Source organism: Chelmon rostratus, chromosome 19 (genome assembly GCF_017976325.1).
Source record: "Chelmon rostratus isolate fCheRos1 chromosome 19, fCheRos1.pri, whole genome shotgun sequence".
Lineage (NCBI taxonomy): Eukaryota > Metazoa > Chordata > Actinopteri > Chaetodontiformes > Chaetodontidae > Chelmon > Chelmon rostratus.
The window spans coordinates 18,248,582-18,265,855 of NC_055676.1; the positions used below are offsets into that span (position 1 = coordinate 18,248,582).

At 41.2% G+C, this 17,274-nt stretch overlaps 1 protein-coding gene across 1 annotated transcript in view; it reads right to left on the reverse strand.

The window, feature by feature from the left end:
* Window positions 1-17,274, reverse strand: part of si:dkey-34e4.1 (carboxyl-terminal PDZ ligand of neuronal nitric oxide synthase protein) — a 54,540-nt gene that overhangs the window by 13,533 nt on the left and 23,733 nt on the right. The window contains exons 3-10 of the mRNA XM_041960546.1: window positions 15,246-15,338; window positions 15,041-15,099; window positions 13,469-13,577; window positions 11,686-11,827; window positions 9,310-9,482; window positions 5,141-5,302; window positions 3,781-3,985; window positions 424-748 (exon numbers count right to left, since the gene is read on the reverse strand). Coding sequence (XP_041816480.1) covers window positions 424-748; window positions 3,781-3,985; window positions 5,141-5,302; window positions 9,310-9,482; window positions 11,686-11,827; window positions 13,469-13,577; window positions 15,041-15,099; window positions 15,246-15,338 — 1,268 coding nt within the window. The remainder of the gene's footprint in view (window positions 1-423; window positions 749-3,780; window positions 3,986-5,140; window positions 5,303-9,309; window positions 9,483-11,685; window positions 11,828-13,468; window positions 13,578-15,040; window positions 15,100-15,245; window positions 15,339-17,274) is intronic.

Here is a 17,274-nt window from a genome sequence, read left to right on the forward strand (position 1 = left end):
GGCTAATAATACAGGGCTCAAGTAATCCACAGCTCACAGACTGACTCCATGACAACTTATACTTCCTGTTTCATAATTTAAACTGTAGTTTTAAACCTAGAGCATGATTATCCCCCAGAAAGAAGGAAGACACAGAATAATAACGGGTCACAAAATATTGCACCATCAATATTTTTGACAGTATTCGGATCAGAATGTCCCCGCGACATGGTTCTTTTGTTCCAGGAATAATGCAATATAAGAACCTCTATCCATTAACATGTAGATATTTGGCCCGTGTAAAAATTCTGTCTATATACGAGCCAAAAACTGAGACATGAGAGGGGTCACTCACCACCAGAAAGCAAATAAGAGTATATCTGTTATTTATGTGAGTTCTTACAGTACTAAAAAACATTATTCTCTCACAGACAGTCGTCTTACTTTTCATCCATGTTGGCAGAGTTCCTCAACGTGAATGGGACGATCTCATTGCTCTCCTTGTTGTCCGTTGCCCCACTGGCCCTGATGAAGGGGTCCAGCTCTCCGTTGACTGATGCATCTGGTTTGGTGCTGTTCTCCAGGTTGAGCAGGTTCAGGTAGGACTCAGCACAGTCCACTTGGGTGGGGGAGAGGGGTGAGGTTTGGATTGGCCATGCAGGTGTGGAGGTGATGAGCTGGTTCAGGGTCTGGCTGTAGTCATTCTTCAGATTCAGAGACAGAGACTTTGCTGATGTAGAAACTGTGCTGCATGATGACTGTGGGCCATCTGGAAGAGACAAACAACACAGGAAGCAAATCAACAAAATGCCACATTAACTAGAACTACTGTCTCCTGGTTCTACGCTTCCACAAAACAGACAAGTTGTGAAGACTCTGAAGGGATTTAATCAAAGGCATTAAGTATATGTTTTGATGAAATAGAAGTTCTCACTATATTGACATGTATGATCCCAGAAAATAATGTCCAGTGAGAAACATGCTGTCCTCACTGAGAGACTATTTTTACAGCAGACTGATAGAGAGCTTCATTGCATGGTGCAACAACCATCACCTGAAGCTCAATATCAGCACAGCCAATCAGCTCCTGGTGGACTACAAGGCTTCAAATATGGATGTTGCTGCAAAGAAGCTACAGACTGCAAAACGTAGATGCTTCACACACATTTTCAACCCAGCAGCACGGACGATATCTTCAATCAGCACAGTTTGAAGGTCGACACCCAAGATTAGTGTCACCAACTCAGCATCTGAATAAATGTGAAATATGGTCACAATCTGCCTTGTGTCCCTGAGTTATGGTGTTGAATAATGGACAGAAAAGAGATTTTGCAGAACATCATCATGTCACAGTGAAGTTGACCTTTGACCTTTTGGATATAAAATGTCATCACTTCATTATTTTATCCTATGAGACATTTGTGTGAATCTTTGTCCTAATTAGCATACAAATTCTTGGGTTATGGCCAAAAATGTGTTTTGCGTGGTCACGTTGACCTTTGACCATCAAATTCTAATCAGTTCATCTTAATCAGTCCCAGTGAACATTTGTTCCAAATTTGAAGTAATCCCCTCAAGGCGTTCCTGAGACATCGCGTTCATAAGAATGGGACGGACGGATTGATGGACGGACAACCCGAAAACATAATGCCTCTGCCCTCGGCTGTCGCCAGCGTGGAGGCATAAAGATGAGCAAAGATAACAAGAAGAGTAATCCACGATCTATTCGCTGGCTTTTTCTAAAGATCCCTCTAAGTGCTGACTCTCATTACAGAAAGGAGGGTTGGCACTGTGCCAGTGGCAGCACTCAGGTCAGCCATGTCTGTGATTACCTGGATTAGCATTTTCTCTCAGAGGGACTCACATGATTAATACAAGTACAAAACATGATGCGTCATATTCAAATGCATATAAACTACTAAATAAACTCTGTCCTGTGTGTGTGCGTGTGTGGTTATTCATTATTATTTTGGCAAGACGGACCGTTCTTTTAGCTGCTGTAAATACAAAATACCCTACTCCAAAAATCCTCCTTAGGGACTAAGTGTGTATGTGGTGTGTGTACCAAAATAAATGCAAAACTCTCAGTGGGCTTGTGAGCACGAGATAACGCTGACAGAATGTTTTTAAATCCACTGTGAATATATAATCTGCTATTAGTTCAGTACAGAGATGCTATTGTATATAAAACTATGTTATTTACATACGGTGTTACACAGTGTGAGTGTGTGGGGGTGGTGAATGGCTCTTGGCTAATGTAAAATCTCAACTTTCATTTCAATGTGAGACCATTGATCCCATTCTGAATTATTTTCTGTTATCGACACAACTGCAGTTGCAAATACATAGTTTCTGTACGCTCAGTGGCCACTTTATTAGGTACACCGGGAACACCAATGCAATAGCTCAGCCATGAATTCTACCTTTACAAAGATCATAATGATCAGTTTTCATTGACACCGTTGGTACGTTAATTTAACTACACCATATATTTATATTAAGGTCTACAATATATTGATGTTGTAAGTATTTCTCAGTTTTGCCAACTCCATTTACAAACATGAGCGGGCGAGAATATTAGAAACATATTTGATATAATGTAGACAAGTGCAACAAGGTGGGAATGACCAGCCCCGAGCCGTATGCAGCCATGGCAAGTGCAACTAGAAAGAGTAACACTGTGCATTTTCCTGCTGTGCAAGAACAAAAGCCTGATATGACATCTGAATATGCTGAGTGTGAAAAACTCCTTCGGGCATTTCAGGACACAAAAAGTAAACAAAAGGACCTAAATACATTCATTGAGATGCAAAGCAACAACAAGCTCGAAGCTACAACAACCTCCCTCTGCTCCAGTTTTACAAACTGTCTGAACGTCCTGAGGATTTTCCCATTCTGAGGAGTGATGCACTCTGTCTGCGTCTCTGTCAGGAACAACCTACTACTGAGAGCAGCTCTTTTCGAAACTGGCTCTTAACTGAACTGAAATACTCAGCTCTGCTCAAGACTGACTGACCCAAACCTGGAAAACCAGCTGTGAGAATCATCATCATAACCACTTCCATCTGACATCAGATGCCTCACCAAAGAGAAGCAGCTCCAGCTGTCACACAAGTTAGTGTGATATATGTGTTTAATAATTTAGTATGGCTTTTAAAGGATGCTATAAAAATTGAAATGGCTTTTGACAGGAAAAAGCCCTGATTTCGAGTCAGACCTGACATTAGCTACATCTGAAAATTCATAAATGCTTTTATAAAAATAAGATAAAATTACCAAAAAATGACCAGAAAGCATATTTGACTCACTCTCTGTCCCTTTCTTCCTCTCTCCTTATCATTAAAACTGACTGGGGTTGTGCATTAGTCCTCATTATGCATGACTTCAGTGCCTCCTTTGGTGGCGTGATCAAGACATTTGAAACATTTTTTAAAAATCACTATCATCTAAAAGAACTGGTCATGCTTGCAGCTGGAGGACCTTTTCTCCTCAGTATAGATAAAAGTGAAAAACTCAATTAAAGAACACCCAGCTGGTGCAAAGGGAAAAGCACTTGTGTTCACCTGCAGATGGGGTTCAGTCACTGGCAGCTGTGCTTCTGCCCCATCAAACACACCTGACAGTGTTTCCAGGCAGGAAGCCAGTGAGGGATCATGGTTTGAGTCATGAATGGCTACACCATCCCCTTGCCAACAGGGGAGTGAGCAGTGACAGTGACTGCAGCACACGGGGAACCTGACCTGACACGAGTTCATCAGAGGGACTACACTGTTCCCACCCGGCACCTCTCCAGTCACTTACTGTGCCCATTAGCTTGAGGCTCCTGTTGTGGCTGCCCCGGTTGTGTTGTTTTTGGGGAGCGGGCCTCCAGCTCTTTCAGCTGCTGAACGAGCAGTGCCAGGTGCTGCAGCAAGTCCCTGTTCTGCAGCAGCAGCTGGTGGACACGGGCCTGAGCCTCCATGCGAGCAGCAGTCTCTGCTGCCATCTGATCCTTCAACAGCTGCACCTGGAGTGGAAACAAAGGGCAAGGTGTGTTTGTTTGTGTGCATCTTGGATTTGATTCATGTGCAAAACCTAAATGCATCATCCATTAAAATGTTTGTTTGAATGGTTGTATTTTCTGTCTCGTGCGTCAAAGTAACGATGGGACGGCTATTTCGGTAGATCATTAACTTGCAGGTTGATTTTGCTATTGCAGTGCAATCAACCGGACAGGACATGAAATACTAAAGTAAATACGCATTTGTGTTGCAGTGCCTCAGATGACACTATAAACAGAAAGCTCTTGAGGTGCTTTGTTGCAAATGCATTTTCATTCCAGCTCTGCTTGTTCCATCATGCTGCACTGACTGTCCCTCCATTACTGTGTTGGTGCTGCCCCCTAGTGGAAAACATCAGTAAAACACATAACAAAGTGATGACAGCACACATTATTGGCTCTTTACTATAACAGACATGACAGAGTGAGCAAGGACCTGGTTGCAAAGATGTAACACGAGGGGTAACACGAGTGCTGTGCATCCTAGGAAGGTATGGGTGGGACAAATGCTAATATTATGACATGTCTCTAATGAGAAAAAGTATCCCAAGTACAGCTGATGACATGGTTACAGTTTCATTTTACACCAAACCCCTGGTCTCCACAAGCTGACTAAAATGAATATTCATCTGTGTGACAGACCAAGATCTCATCAGTGTTACTGAACAAGACAAATAAAGGTTAATAATTCAGGATCTGTCTGGCAGGTTCAGCTTGGCCCGCTGAAGCTGAAGTCAGGATTAGAGTGAAAATAAATGGTACATGCCGCTGGCTTTTAGTAAAAACAGGTTAGTATCAAGTTTAATTCATTCGACATTCATTATTGAGGTTGCACTCTCTGAAGAGAGGCCATCAACGGAAGACTATAAAAAGAGCAAAGATACTGTTAATGTCACTAATGAAAGTGTTGAAAAAGCGAATAGAAACGTTTGTCTATTTATTGAAGAACCAATCTGTCCAATCCTCTATAAGATTTGCTGCTTTTACATGTCGTACATCACAGTAAATTTAACATCTTTCAAAACAAGGCATTTTATTCACTTCATTACAAAATGATTCATTGAAAATTATTATATTGTAGGTGTAACACAGTAAAGGGTTCAAATAGTGTCTGTGTCTTACCTGTGCGACGGCCACCTGTGTGTGCTGCTGCTGCTGCTGTAGCTGCTGCTGAAGAAGCTGCAGGTAGTGCTGCGACGCCAGCGGAGTGAGAGATTGAGAGCAAGGGCTGCTGGGAGTAACGCCTTGGGATGTCACAGTGAAGAGGGACCTTCGATCAAAGTCCTGACCACAGACAGAACACAGAGATATAGCTCAGCAACGATTAATCGATTAGTTATCAACTATTAAATTAACCTTTTACTATCTGGATAATCGTTTCATCAGTTTGAGCAATTTCTTTAAGAATAAAAAATGCAAATACTGTCATTGTAGCCTCTTAAATGTGGCTGTTTTCTGGTTTCTTTACTCCTTCATGACAGTAAACTGAATGTCTTTGGGTTGTGGATTCTCTGACATATTTCCTAATATTATATTATACTCACAAAAAACATCAAAAGACACAATGGAGTTCAATTTTGGGCCACAAGACCCATTGTGCTGCCAGTTTTTCATCCTTACTGCATAACAGAAGCTATTTTTAGACCTTGGACAACAGATGAATGCAATTAACGAACCAGTAGGATAGAAACCATCCAGTCCTCCGAGTCGCAGGGACCAGGACTGCGACCCACTGATCTGAAGCCCCCTGGAGCCCTGCTGCAGCTCCTAACCACAGCTGAAATAATCTCTAAGCTCATTATCATAACATACATGCTCTTCCTCTGTTTCCATTTATCTCTCGCAGTCTCCCGCGCTCCCTGGATTTTTAGATGATTTTTCAGATCTCTGGTAGTACAAATGATTCCTGGAAAAACAGGAAGTCCCGAAGCAGCTTTTCACTTCACCCCCTTCTCTCGCATAGTAGAGACTCGCCAAGAGAGATGGATTTTATGTGTGAGTGAATGGCTTCAGTGAGACAAATTCACATCTGTATAATTGCACAAACTGGCTCTGCTGTCATGCAAAACGACTTTGTACAGTGGAGGACAAGGATATTGTAACGCAATCACACCACTAGAGGGCGAAGTCGCACACTGTAAAGTATGGGAGGGTTTCACTTTGGAATATCAGCTTCCTGAAGTAAATAAGAAAATTTATACAAAAGTAAAATCAATCAGCACCAATCAGGATTTATCAGTATTTTAATCACAAATATGATGACAGCTGGTGGTGCACTGTTACCTAATCATAACTAAAAATGTTTTCTTCCAAACTTGTTGCTTATTTAGTCTTGAATGTGTTATGTAAGAGAAAAACTAAAGATTCAAGTTCTCACAGGCTTTCACGACACTACAAACTACTGCTACTGAAAATCAAGGATTTTGGTTAGAAATTATTAGGGTTTTTCTGCTATTTGATTTTTAGAATATGACAGTAAATTGGATATCTTTGTGTTTTGCACTGTTAGTTGGACAAAACAAGCCATCTGAGGACATCACAGAGCTCTGGGAACCTGTGGCGGCCATATCTGTCACTATTTTATGACATATTATAGGTGAAACAATTGTTTAATTGTTTGATGAGCAGATTCAAGCCCCTAAAAACTTAACTAAAAAAGTATTTACCTCAGTACAACAACAAAGTTAAAGTTTGGGGGAAAAAAAAACATTCTTGGTTATTTATTAATTGTTTACCTCTCTAAAACTCAGACAAACAAACAGCTCACCAACAGTCACCGGACTTTGACTCAACTGTTGCTCGTCTGTGATTGGTGTACAGAGTTGTGTGACATCACCCTTTTCAAAGTGAGCCCCACCAGTGGGCAGAGCTCAGACAAAAGCCCAGTACAGAAATGTGAAATAACAAAAACTTTGGGTAAAACTTTAAAGCTCATGTACTTAAGGACCACACAGTTCATAGCAAAAAGCAGAATGAGGAAATAAGCCTTTAATTGGTAAAGAAAAGAAATTGAAAAACAAGCGGATTCAATCCCTCAGATGGTGTTTCTGTTATTTTGTCTACCCTTGTGTGTTTCACCCATACATCCAGCAGCTTGTGTAGTCTATATATCTTTCAGCCAGTCTTTTTTCCTGATGTCCTGGTCTCTCATTATTCCTTCCTCCATCTCTTTCTATCTTCTCTTTTCCCTTCCTTCGCTCCTTGCTTATCTCCATGGAGCAGATGTTCGCGAACCCTTCAACGGGATTATGGTGGCGTTTCCCAGAAATCAAAGGGAACAGACCGGGTTTTTGGGATTAGGTGTCCCCCTTTTTACAGCCAGCAGGAATATTCAGGTTCCCCACTCTCTCTCTCTCTCTTTTAGCAGCGTGATAACAGCTGTATCTACCGCACTCGCTGCACTGACAAATCCAAAGGAACACATCATGACACACCAAAGCCTGCATGTTTGCCTCTATTCATCCGTCACAAAATATTAAAGATAATCTTCAGCTCCTAACTTCATAAGGACTTAAGGTCTGCCAAAACGCACACAAGGAGGAACAAAAATGCAGTCTTTTTACATCATGCAAGAGTGACCAGGTTGTTTCACAACTCCAGGATCAGCTGCCAACTCCGAGAGCCGCAGATCAATGATCTGGTCAGGTACTGCAGTAGATGACAAAGCACTGTACTGCACTTCCTTAGTTCAATGAGCCATTTGGCAGCGCTATGCCTAGATAATAGCATCAAAACATCACTAAAGCCAAAGTGATGAATCAAAGCAGAGGCAAAGTCCTGTAGCTACAAAGCCAGAAGCAGTCTGGAGCAAAGATAGCTGTAATCATCGTGGATGCGGCTGCTACCTCAGCCCCGCTGCTGGTGTCAGTAATAAAAGGGAACATTCACTACAAGTGTGATGGAAACGACCTGTCATGAGAATGTGGTGTTCATGATGGGAGTCTGTGAATGTGGAGCCCTTAAATCTTGCTGTTGTAAGGTTTGGCTGTTCAATGATGAAATAAAGCCACCATAAGGAATGCCTGAGTAGTGAACACAGACTGAGGAACAGTTCAAGGTGAAGTATAGCCTTGGTGTGTGCTCATTATGTATGTAATAAGCAAAAATAATGTAATGACGGCAAAATTGCTTGTACACACAAGTGTCAACGTTTAGCGTTGCCAACTTGACAACTCTGCCTCTAGATTTGGTAACTTTTCCGACCGGCTTAGCGATTTTTTTCAGAAATATCCCTAGCAACAAATCCAGCACCATTTTTGGCAGACCTTACCTCTTCTCCCTTAAAGACAGTCCTAATATTTCTCAATAAATGTGCACCCAAGCTTGCTCACAGTGGCTGTGCCCTGCTGGTTTGACTGTTTTCTGTGAGCAGCAGTATGTGAGCAGCTTCTGAAATTACAGGTAGATTTTAAAGTATTGAGATGAGATGATGATGAAGCAAGTGAGAAGATGACTTCCTTTATTTCATCTTAATGTCTTCAAGATTTCAGCCGTTTTTAATTAAAAACCGTAGGCAGGACGGCCAACAGCCACACAGGCAGATAAAGAGTTGAGGCACTAACATTGTTAGCAGCTCTTGTGTTGTGATTTGAACACTGGCTAATGTGTGGTTACACAACTATTCTTTGCTGTGAGTATTAACAGTCTGGTTTATTTGCTGTCACCACAACTGCACCCATGAAAGAGAGACAGCTAACATTAGCCAAACACCCTCCTCTCTACAATGCAGGATGAACACAGCACAGAGCGTGTAAAGCTGCAGATGATTCAGCAGGTGTTGAAATGACAGGAACCAAAAGTGACGTCTAGTGGGAATCAGTGCTCATGTTAGCAAGCTAGGCTAGCTAGCTTCCACTGTCTGAATGGAATGTAGTTAGCCTAGCTTGTTAGCTTGTACTCTCCAAGTCGAATACAAAGCTATCAGTACCTGTCTGTAACTCCAAGCAATGTCAGCTTTCATATGTCAACCACGTCCAGGACACACAAATCCGAAGGTGCTGTTTAAACAGATGCATGTATGTCCAAGACTTGTTCAAATGAAAGGGCAGGATCATTAGAATTTAAATTCACAAAACACAAACATGAGGAGAACTACAGTTTGCAGTTCAGCTTTAAAACATTTCCATTGCTTGTTTCCATTTAATTTAAATCCTATTCTAGACCTTTGAAATACTGTGGGGCCGAACTGCCGACAACTATAATATATGAAGCACAACACTGCACTTATTACAATCTGCTTGCCCTCAGCAATTCAATGTGTGTGTGTGTGTGTGTGTCCTGCAGTATCTTACTATAATAGTCTGTCCAGGTTTGACCACATTCAGTTCAGCCAGACTCTGCAGGATTTCGCTGACTGCCTTTTCACACAGCGAAGTGCCAGCTGAGGGATCGTCTCCTCCTCGTCTTCCTCCATGCTTGCTGTTCTCGTCTTCCTCCCCTTGCTCTGCCCCCGTCAGTTTACGACCTGTGCAGGAGTACATGAAAATAAGCAAAACACTGCCATCGCCTCTGGGGTTAACATTTGGTCACTTCTGCATTGTCTTCACAGCTATTGTATTGTCTTGTTCCCCTTTAGAAGTGTTCAGAGTATGCAAGTACTCTGATGTGCAATTTGGTGCTATTTAAAACCCCAAAACTGTTGGAAATATGTGGGATAATTTAAGAACATAAACAAAATGTAGGTCTATTCATTTTAAGTTAATGTGAAAATATTGTGCATTTAAAGTTTGATTCCAGTCTTTGTGGGAAGCTAAGCTAAACAGCAGCTGGCCATTGCCTTATATTTAACAGTCAGACATGAGAGTAGTATCAATCATCTCATGTAAGCAAAAAAGCATACAAATATTGCCTTCCTTTCAATAGCTAAACCCTAAATTAGTGCTATTTTAAGCAGAAATACAATATTCTACCGCATGACTGTCACACAACTGTAGCTCAGTGGCAGAAAACCAGTCATTCACTGTGCAAATTACACTCATTACTGCTAACACTGGCAATCAACCTTTTGTGTTGTCCAATGATGTGAAAGTTGTAATTACTGGGATCGTTCCCATTGTTGCCCTTCATCCCACATGAAGTAAAAGCAACATGAAAGCTAAGAAGTTGGTCCTCATCTGACCAAAAACGACAAATAAAAGCTCATAAACACCACGTTTTCCACGATAACAGTGTTCAGACCAGGTGTTGAAGGTAAATATACCAGCATGCTTGTCTGAAGAGAGGTTGCCATTATTTCTTTGTGAGAAAACATGATGTCACTTTATATAACATCTAGAAAGTGAAACACAACCGAACAAGCACAATGCTTTCTGTGTGTTTGTGTGCACAATTAAGCATTTTTAACATTTTTTTATCCATCATATCATCACTCAGAGGTGTGGACTCGAATCACATGAACTCAAGTCAGACTTGAGTCATGAATCTTATGACTCCAAAAACAAACAAGCAAAAACAATACATAAATAAATCAATTGAAAAAAATTGAAAAAGATGCAAGTTTGGCTTTAATGTCAGTGAAGTGTGCAGTGAATCAAATCTTCATATCTCTGATAACGGCTCTGTCATTTTCAACTGTTGTTATAAACGTTGAGAGCTGAAGACAAATGGATTTAATAATGGATTCAAAACTAGATTCAGATTTGCTCACATGACATCAAAACATAACCCCAGCCTCAGGAAAAACAAACCAGGGCACAACTTATCACAGCAAAGACTTCAGACTTACTTGTGACTTGCAAAACAATGACTTTGTCCCACCTCTGCTATCACTATACTGACAGGATCAGATGTTAATATTGTCACTTCAGCTTATTCAATGCACAGTTTTCATGATTGTTCTGTGTTTTTTTCTCACTTAAAGTGTGGAAAACATATTAAAAACTGTCCAAATTACACCAACTGACTTCATAATATGTGCTGTCCGGCCCTTTACTTTGTTGCAGGCTGAAACATCTCAACAACCATTGGATGGATTGCCAGACGTTCATGGTGCCCAGAGGATTAATCCTAATGACTTTGGTGATCCCAGGCTTTTGCAGTAATGCCGCCAGCAGACATTCCCATCAGCATGAGCTGTACTTTCAAAACATCAGCATGTTGCTCAAAGAACCGATCTGCCCAAATGTAGCCTTACAGAGCTGCTAGCATGGCTGTAGAGCAGCTTCAACAACAAAAAAAATAAAATGCATCACATCTGACTTACTGTAATGGAGGTGGAAAAAAACCTCTCAGTTCATTATCTAATGACATAACTGGGTGTATGCAATAGAATAGAAAAGAATCCAGAAAATATGTGTCAACAGTCCAGCAAGAAAAGGTTAGCAAACTGTTTGGCAACTCAGAAAGAGTTGCTGGCTCCCCAACAGTTGGAAGGCTCAGACAGGCAGCAGGTGTTTTGCACACTGCTAAACAAACACTTAATTGTACTGGCACACAAAGTTAGCTGCAAACAAAGCCGAACGATTAGTTCATGCAGAGCTTTTAGGATTATTGCCAACTTAACGTATTTTACTTAAATATATTGAAATAATCATTAAAATTTACTTTATTTTACACACTTCTTCGTTGTCCGCCACAAAAACACGTGTTTGGCTGTGTATTTGGATGGACCTTGCAAAAGCAGCATTGTGCATAGCAGATAACAGTAAATCCTGTCAGGTAGGCCTCACCGTGACTGCTGGCCTCCTCTGTGGACTTGTCACTCTCTCCATCCGCCTGTCCGTCTGCATCCTGCTCAGCATGCTGCAGACTGAGCTTATGGCACACTTCAAAAGCCTGACCTACTGTCCGCACAATACGCATGGCCTGCGTCTGACAGGGAAAGACAGGGGGGAGACGGCGTGAGACACACACACACACAAACACACACACACACACACACACACACACAGAGAGACAAGGGAGTGGAGGGTTTGAGATAAAAAGGTCAATGTTTAGAGGATCCAACAATAAGTAGAGTGTATGAGGCGTTTCACTGCACCAGACACTATAGAAAATAATGCACAGGCCCGTTTCTTCTGTCTGCTTTAGACAGTGAAATCACCTGCTGCAGTCTTTGGATGGACTAAAAAACATGCACGCTCTCAGTCACCCTCTGCATGCAGTTGAATACCCCCGGTTCAGAGATTAAGACCACATCTGTGGAACAATTCTCATTACAGCTGACTGATAATGACAGACCTCCGAGCCAAGACAGCAGTAACTTGCAACAACTGCAGCAACACTCAGGAAAGCAGCTTAGATTGAGGAAAGGTAAAGAGATGCTCGCCTGAAACATGCTGCTGTAATCCTTGTCCTTGAGTGCATCTATTCTGTATTCACTGCAGGCTATAGATCTGCAGTAGTAAGCCACCGGATATTAACTAAGCCACCGGAAATTGAATTTAAGATAAAAATTTTAAACCAGAATTGATTCACTGAGCTGACATAATCAGGAAATTAATTCTTAAATGAAAGAAAAACACAGAATACAAACAACCATCAGTCACAGCTAGCTGTACACAGAAAACTGAAGCAAATCACATTTGAGTCTGCTGCGGTATGGCCCACAGTGTACTGAGCACTCGGTGTATTCAGCTGGGGGATTTACATCAAGGACCAGTGACAGCAGCAAATTGGATGGTAAGAGGAAAAAGTGCAAAGGTTTTTTTTTTCAGTTCAGGAAAAGATATCTAATCTAAGTAATCTAATGCAGCCATGAGAAACACGTCTCACAGCTGCATTACAGTAAGATGATGCTGCTGCAGCTGTTAAAATTGGATCTCTTCTACCCCTTTCATGGGTTTTTCCCTGTATGACTGCTGATTGATGGTTTTAATTTCAGTTATCTGGGTAATGTAATATAAGAGCAGCGGTGTTGTTGTGCATGAAGCCTATTCCGCAGGAAAGTGTTATTTAATGATAAACACTTTTGTATCTTCTGTTAGATGTAAGGGAATTATTTTGGGAAATATTGCTTACACACTTTCTCACCGAAAGAGAGATGAGAAGACTGATTCCACTCTTATGTCTGTGTATGAAATATGAAGGTACAGCAAGGAGACGATTAGCTTATCTTCGCATAAAGACTAAGCTAAAGCCTGGCTCTGACACATGTTAATAAGTGAGCTTTAGAGGTGCTGGTAGGTAATTTCTTTTCCCCTTGGGACAGAGCCAGGCTTGCTGTTAGCCCCCATTTCCAGTTGTTATGCTAAGACACTGCCAGCTTATATGTAATGGAACAATGTTTTACAAAATGTGCACCAGTTACTATAATGTGTCTGTATGCTAAGATAAGCTAACTGTCTGCTGACTTGGGCTCCATATTTAGTGTACAGACATAAGAGTGGTATCAATCTTTGCATCTAATAGGCGTATTTCTGAAAATGTCAAACAATTTCTTTAATTCTCACTGCGTAGCTCTGTCATCAGCTGTGCATGCCTACAGTCAGGGTGGACTTTTTTTTGCTGTACCTTCTTCTTTGACTTGAAGACATTACATCTGAAGGAATTGCTGGAACCATCCCTTGCGATGTAGCTGAAGATCTTTAAGTCCTGGGAGTCATGAGACACGTAAAAAATCCTGGAAAACATAACGCATGAATATTTATTTATTTATTTATTTAATCGCATGACCCATTCCTTCACCGTACTATCATCCTAATAACAAGTTACACTTTAACCAGATATTAAATCAGGGAGCATGAACTAACCTAATGCAGATATAGGAGAATATTTACAGTGTAATACTTTATATGAATGCACACCACTGCGTCACTCTAAGCTGCTTGTGTATTATACAGTACAAGTGCGCTGTCCTGTCTGCTTCTGTCCTTGCCAGCAACCCTGCAACAACACTCTGCAGTAAACTGTCAGAGCAGCAGGTCAGCCCCTGCATCTCCATCTGTAGCTCCACTGCTATAAATCCACCGGCAACCAGGCAAGCAAATTATGACCATCTACTAGTGAAAGTCACATATATATATTTATATATCCCCACCGCATAAACACATTCACACACACAGAAACACAAGCAGTGATAACTATATTTAACACACGGTCCCTTACTGAGGCGTGGCTTTGTCAAATGAGATCCTCCCACAGATTTATAAATAATTTACAAACACACACACACACACAAGTTGGTTAGATGTTTAATGGTAAGACACTTTTAAGTGGCCGCCCACGACTTTCCATCTCTGAGATTTCCATTTCCATGAAGAGGTTCCCTTCCTTGTTATAATTGCTTATTTGAAGCAGACAAAAAAAGAACAAGTAAAACCCCTCTCATTAAATAATTTCACAGCCCTCCTCACTGATAATCGTACCTGATTTTTTTTTCACACTCTGTATTCTAAGTCTTCCTTCTCCTCTCAGCACCTGACAGGTAGCATTGTTTAGAAACCTTCTACAGTTTAATTGCTGTGAGCTGATTTGCAGTGACTGACAGCTTCACAGGCCCGTTGATGATTGGTTGACAGGATCCAACAGAGTGTAAACAGGGATGCCGAGGCTCTGAATGAATGCCTTTTGGCACACATAGTTTGTCTGACAAATGTCTCACCAACACTTTGTTGTCCAGATGGTTTTAAATACCAGATTACTGTGAATATAATCTGAGAGTAGGAGTACCTCCCCTGGAAAAATTACAAGCTTTTAAGTATATAAACATATGCTCTACCGCATGCACAAGCTATAGATTATTCATTATGCTGTGTTATGAGGCTAACTGCATTTGGCATATAAAGTACTGTACATTCAAGCACATTAGTCCTGCATGGTGAAGCACATGGGATGGCCTACAAAGCCACAGTCTCAGCTTCCTCCGCAGAGGCCAAGTCAAAGGATCTTATTTCCACTGAGAGACATACAGTATGTGTTATCTGCAGTATACTCACAGTAATTACTTTGGTTAAAGCTAACAAGAACATGCTGAGTGCAAAGACAGAACTGGATATCAGACAGTTTAATCCCCTGGGTGTATAAAGCAAGTGGCAAAGATAGCGAGGTTTTTTGAAGTGTCAGAGATTGAGAGGTGTCACTGACCTGTATATGGGATCTTGCATGATCATCATCTTGCTCTCATCCCATGTCCATTCTTTTCTCTGTGTGACAGACAGATGGTTGTGATTAAGCGTCATCTTATCATCTTATATTAAAAAAGCGTTCCTTATATGTTCACAAATGTGCCAGCATGCAATTTACAGACTCTGGTGTTGACTTTCTGAATCCAGAGACTCCAGAGACTCACCTTCTGTTTCTTCCTCAGCATCACCTTGACCCCATCCACAGACACCACAATGCTGACCTTCTTCTTCTTGATGTTCTTGGCCTTGAATTCATACTAGGAAAAACAGACAAAAAGCAGTACATCAGAACAGTAGCATTAAACACAAAAGGTATTTTATCGTTCCTGTATGAAATAAGCTAAAGTATTTAACCATTTTAAATGACTTGGCTGCATCTGATTACACATAACTGAACAAAAATGCCAGATAAATCAGTCATAATGTTGCAAGAGCTTGGAAACAATTTACTTCATAATTGATACACTAAAATCTGTGTGGCATATTTAACAAAAAGCATGACTTTGACCGATGTTGTGTGAAGGACTCTGGTCACTAGATGTCAAAGCTAATGTTCAACATGCTGCTAGCTGCTGTACTAGACTTTAATGCAGGACGGTGGGAGAGAAGGGCAAAATACGGGAGAATCCCACTGCAGTGAGCGGATGTCCTCCTGCATATTTGGCATGCTTACAGAATTAAGGGCATGAGTAGGAACAATCTGTCAGCATTAAAACATGATCTGCAGTGCACTTTAATATATCAGCATCTTTAATAGCTTGGCAGCTCACAATAGGAGCACTGATAAAGTCTGATGAATATTTGTAAGCAAGCCAGCGGGAAAAAAACTCTGCAGGTCTCTGATGACAGTGAAATGAGAAAGGACACTGACCAACAAAGTTTGCCCAACTTCACCTTGACTGTAATGAGAACCAACACACAACAGGTCAAAATAGGTGTAGTCTGACTGAGTTTATGCAGTTTATAGCATTAAACATTGGCAGTTCACCTGATTAATTGTACTGGCTGATAAGTATCATGTTATAAATGTAAAGCTGAACCATGTTTCTGCCCCTCAGGGTCACAAAACATCAACTACAGCAGCTAAATTAAACAACAACATTAAGCAAGTAAGGCTGAGCATGTAGGTTTGTCTCCATTCTGTTAGCTGAGTGGTACACAACAGCTGTGTCTGCACTGAGTGACTAGCACGTTTCCACCTCGTCAGCTGGCCAGGCTCACAGCTCAGGAACTTAGTAAGTCTGGCCTGTCGACTCAAATCAGTGTCACTTTAAAACATGGAGCAGGGTTCAGCTCTTGTTAGCTACCAGCTACAAAGGCGTGCAGTGGGACTGTCAGGCCACAGCCATCTATCATGTTACAAAAAGCAGGTGTTTGACTTTTAAGCCATGCATAAAGCTGGTTTCACTTTGTGGCCTACAAAAGGTCAAGAAGAAGCAATGTGGGGTGCAAGTCAACTGTACATTATATTTCATTTCCACATTTCTAAGATATATTTTGCACTATAAATAAACTGAAACCTCCTGGCCCAAGTACAGACTAAGTTTTGACATATTTTCCTCCCAAACTTAAGTGATATAGTAACTAAAGCATCTAGATTCAGTCCACAAATTGAGGTAAAAAGTAAAAATTTGGACAACTGTCCTTCATTTTTCAAATCTCCTGCAGGCAGCAGGAAGGCAGCACTTCCCATTGGAGCTGGCAGTTTCCCAGAAAACAATAATATCCAGTCTGCTGTTTACCAAAGTCTGCCATAATGTTAATGTACAGCAAAAGTGAATGGCCTCCAGCCAGATGAATCAGTTAAGGAAAGAGAGGAGAGACTATTTCATTAAAAAGGAAAGGGTCAAATGAATGCCAGTATGGAGACAAGGCGAGGCTAAGACGACAAAGATGGTAACACAGAAGAAGATGAGGGGAGAGGTGAGCAGATAGGAGGAGACGGAAGGAGAGGGGGTGAGGAGACAGCTGTCGTTATGTAAGGACCTCCTGCAAACTGTGACCTTTTCATCCGGCTGCACAATGCCGCCATGGAACAATTAGCTGAGCATTGTGAACAAGTCAAGACCTAGCAGACATGACTATAACATAGTTTGGCTTTTATTTGCCTTGTGTGAACCTTGGATATGTGCTGTGAATGTGTGCACAGACTCACAGTAAACAAATGTCAAGACTTAATTTAAGCGATTTTTG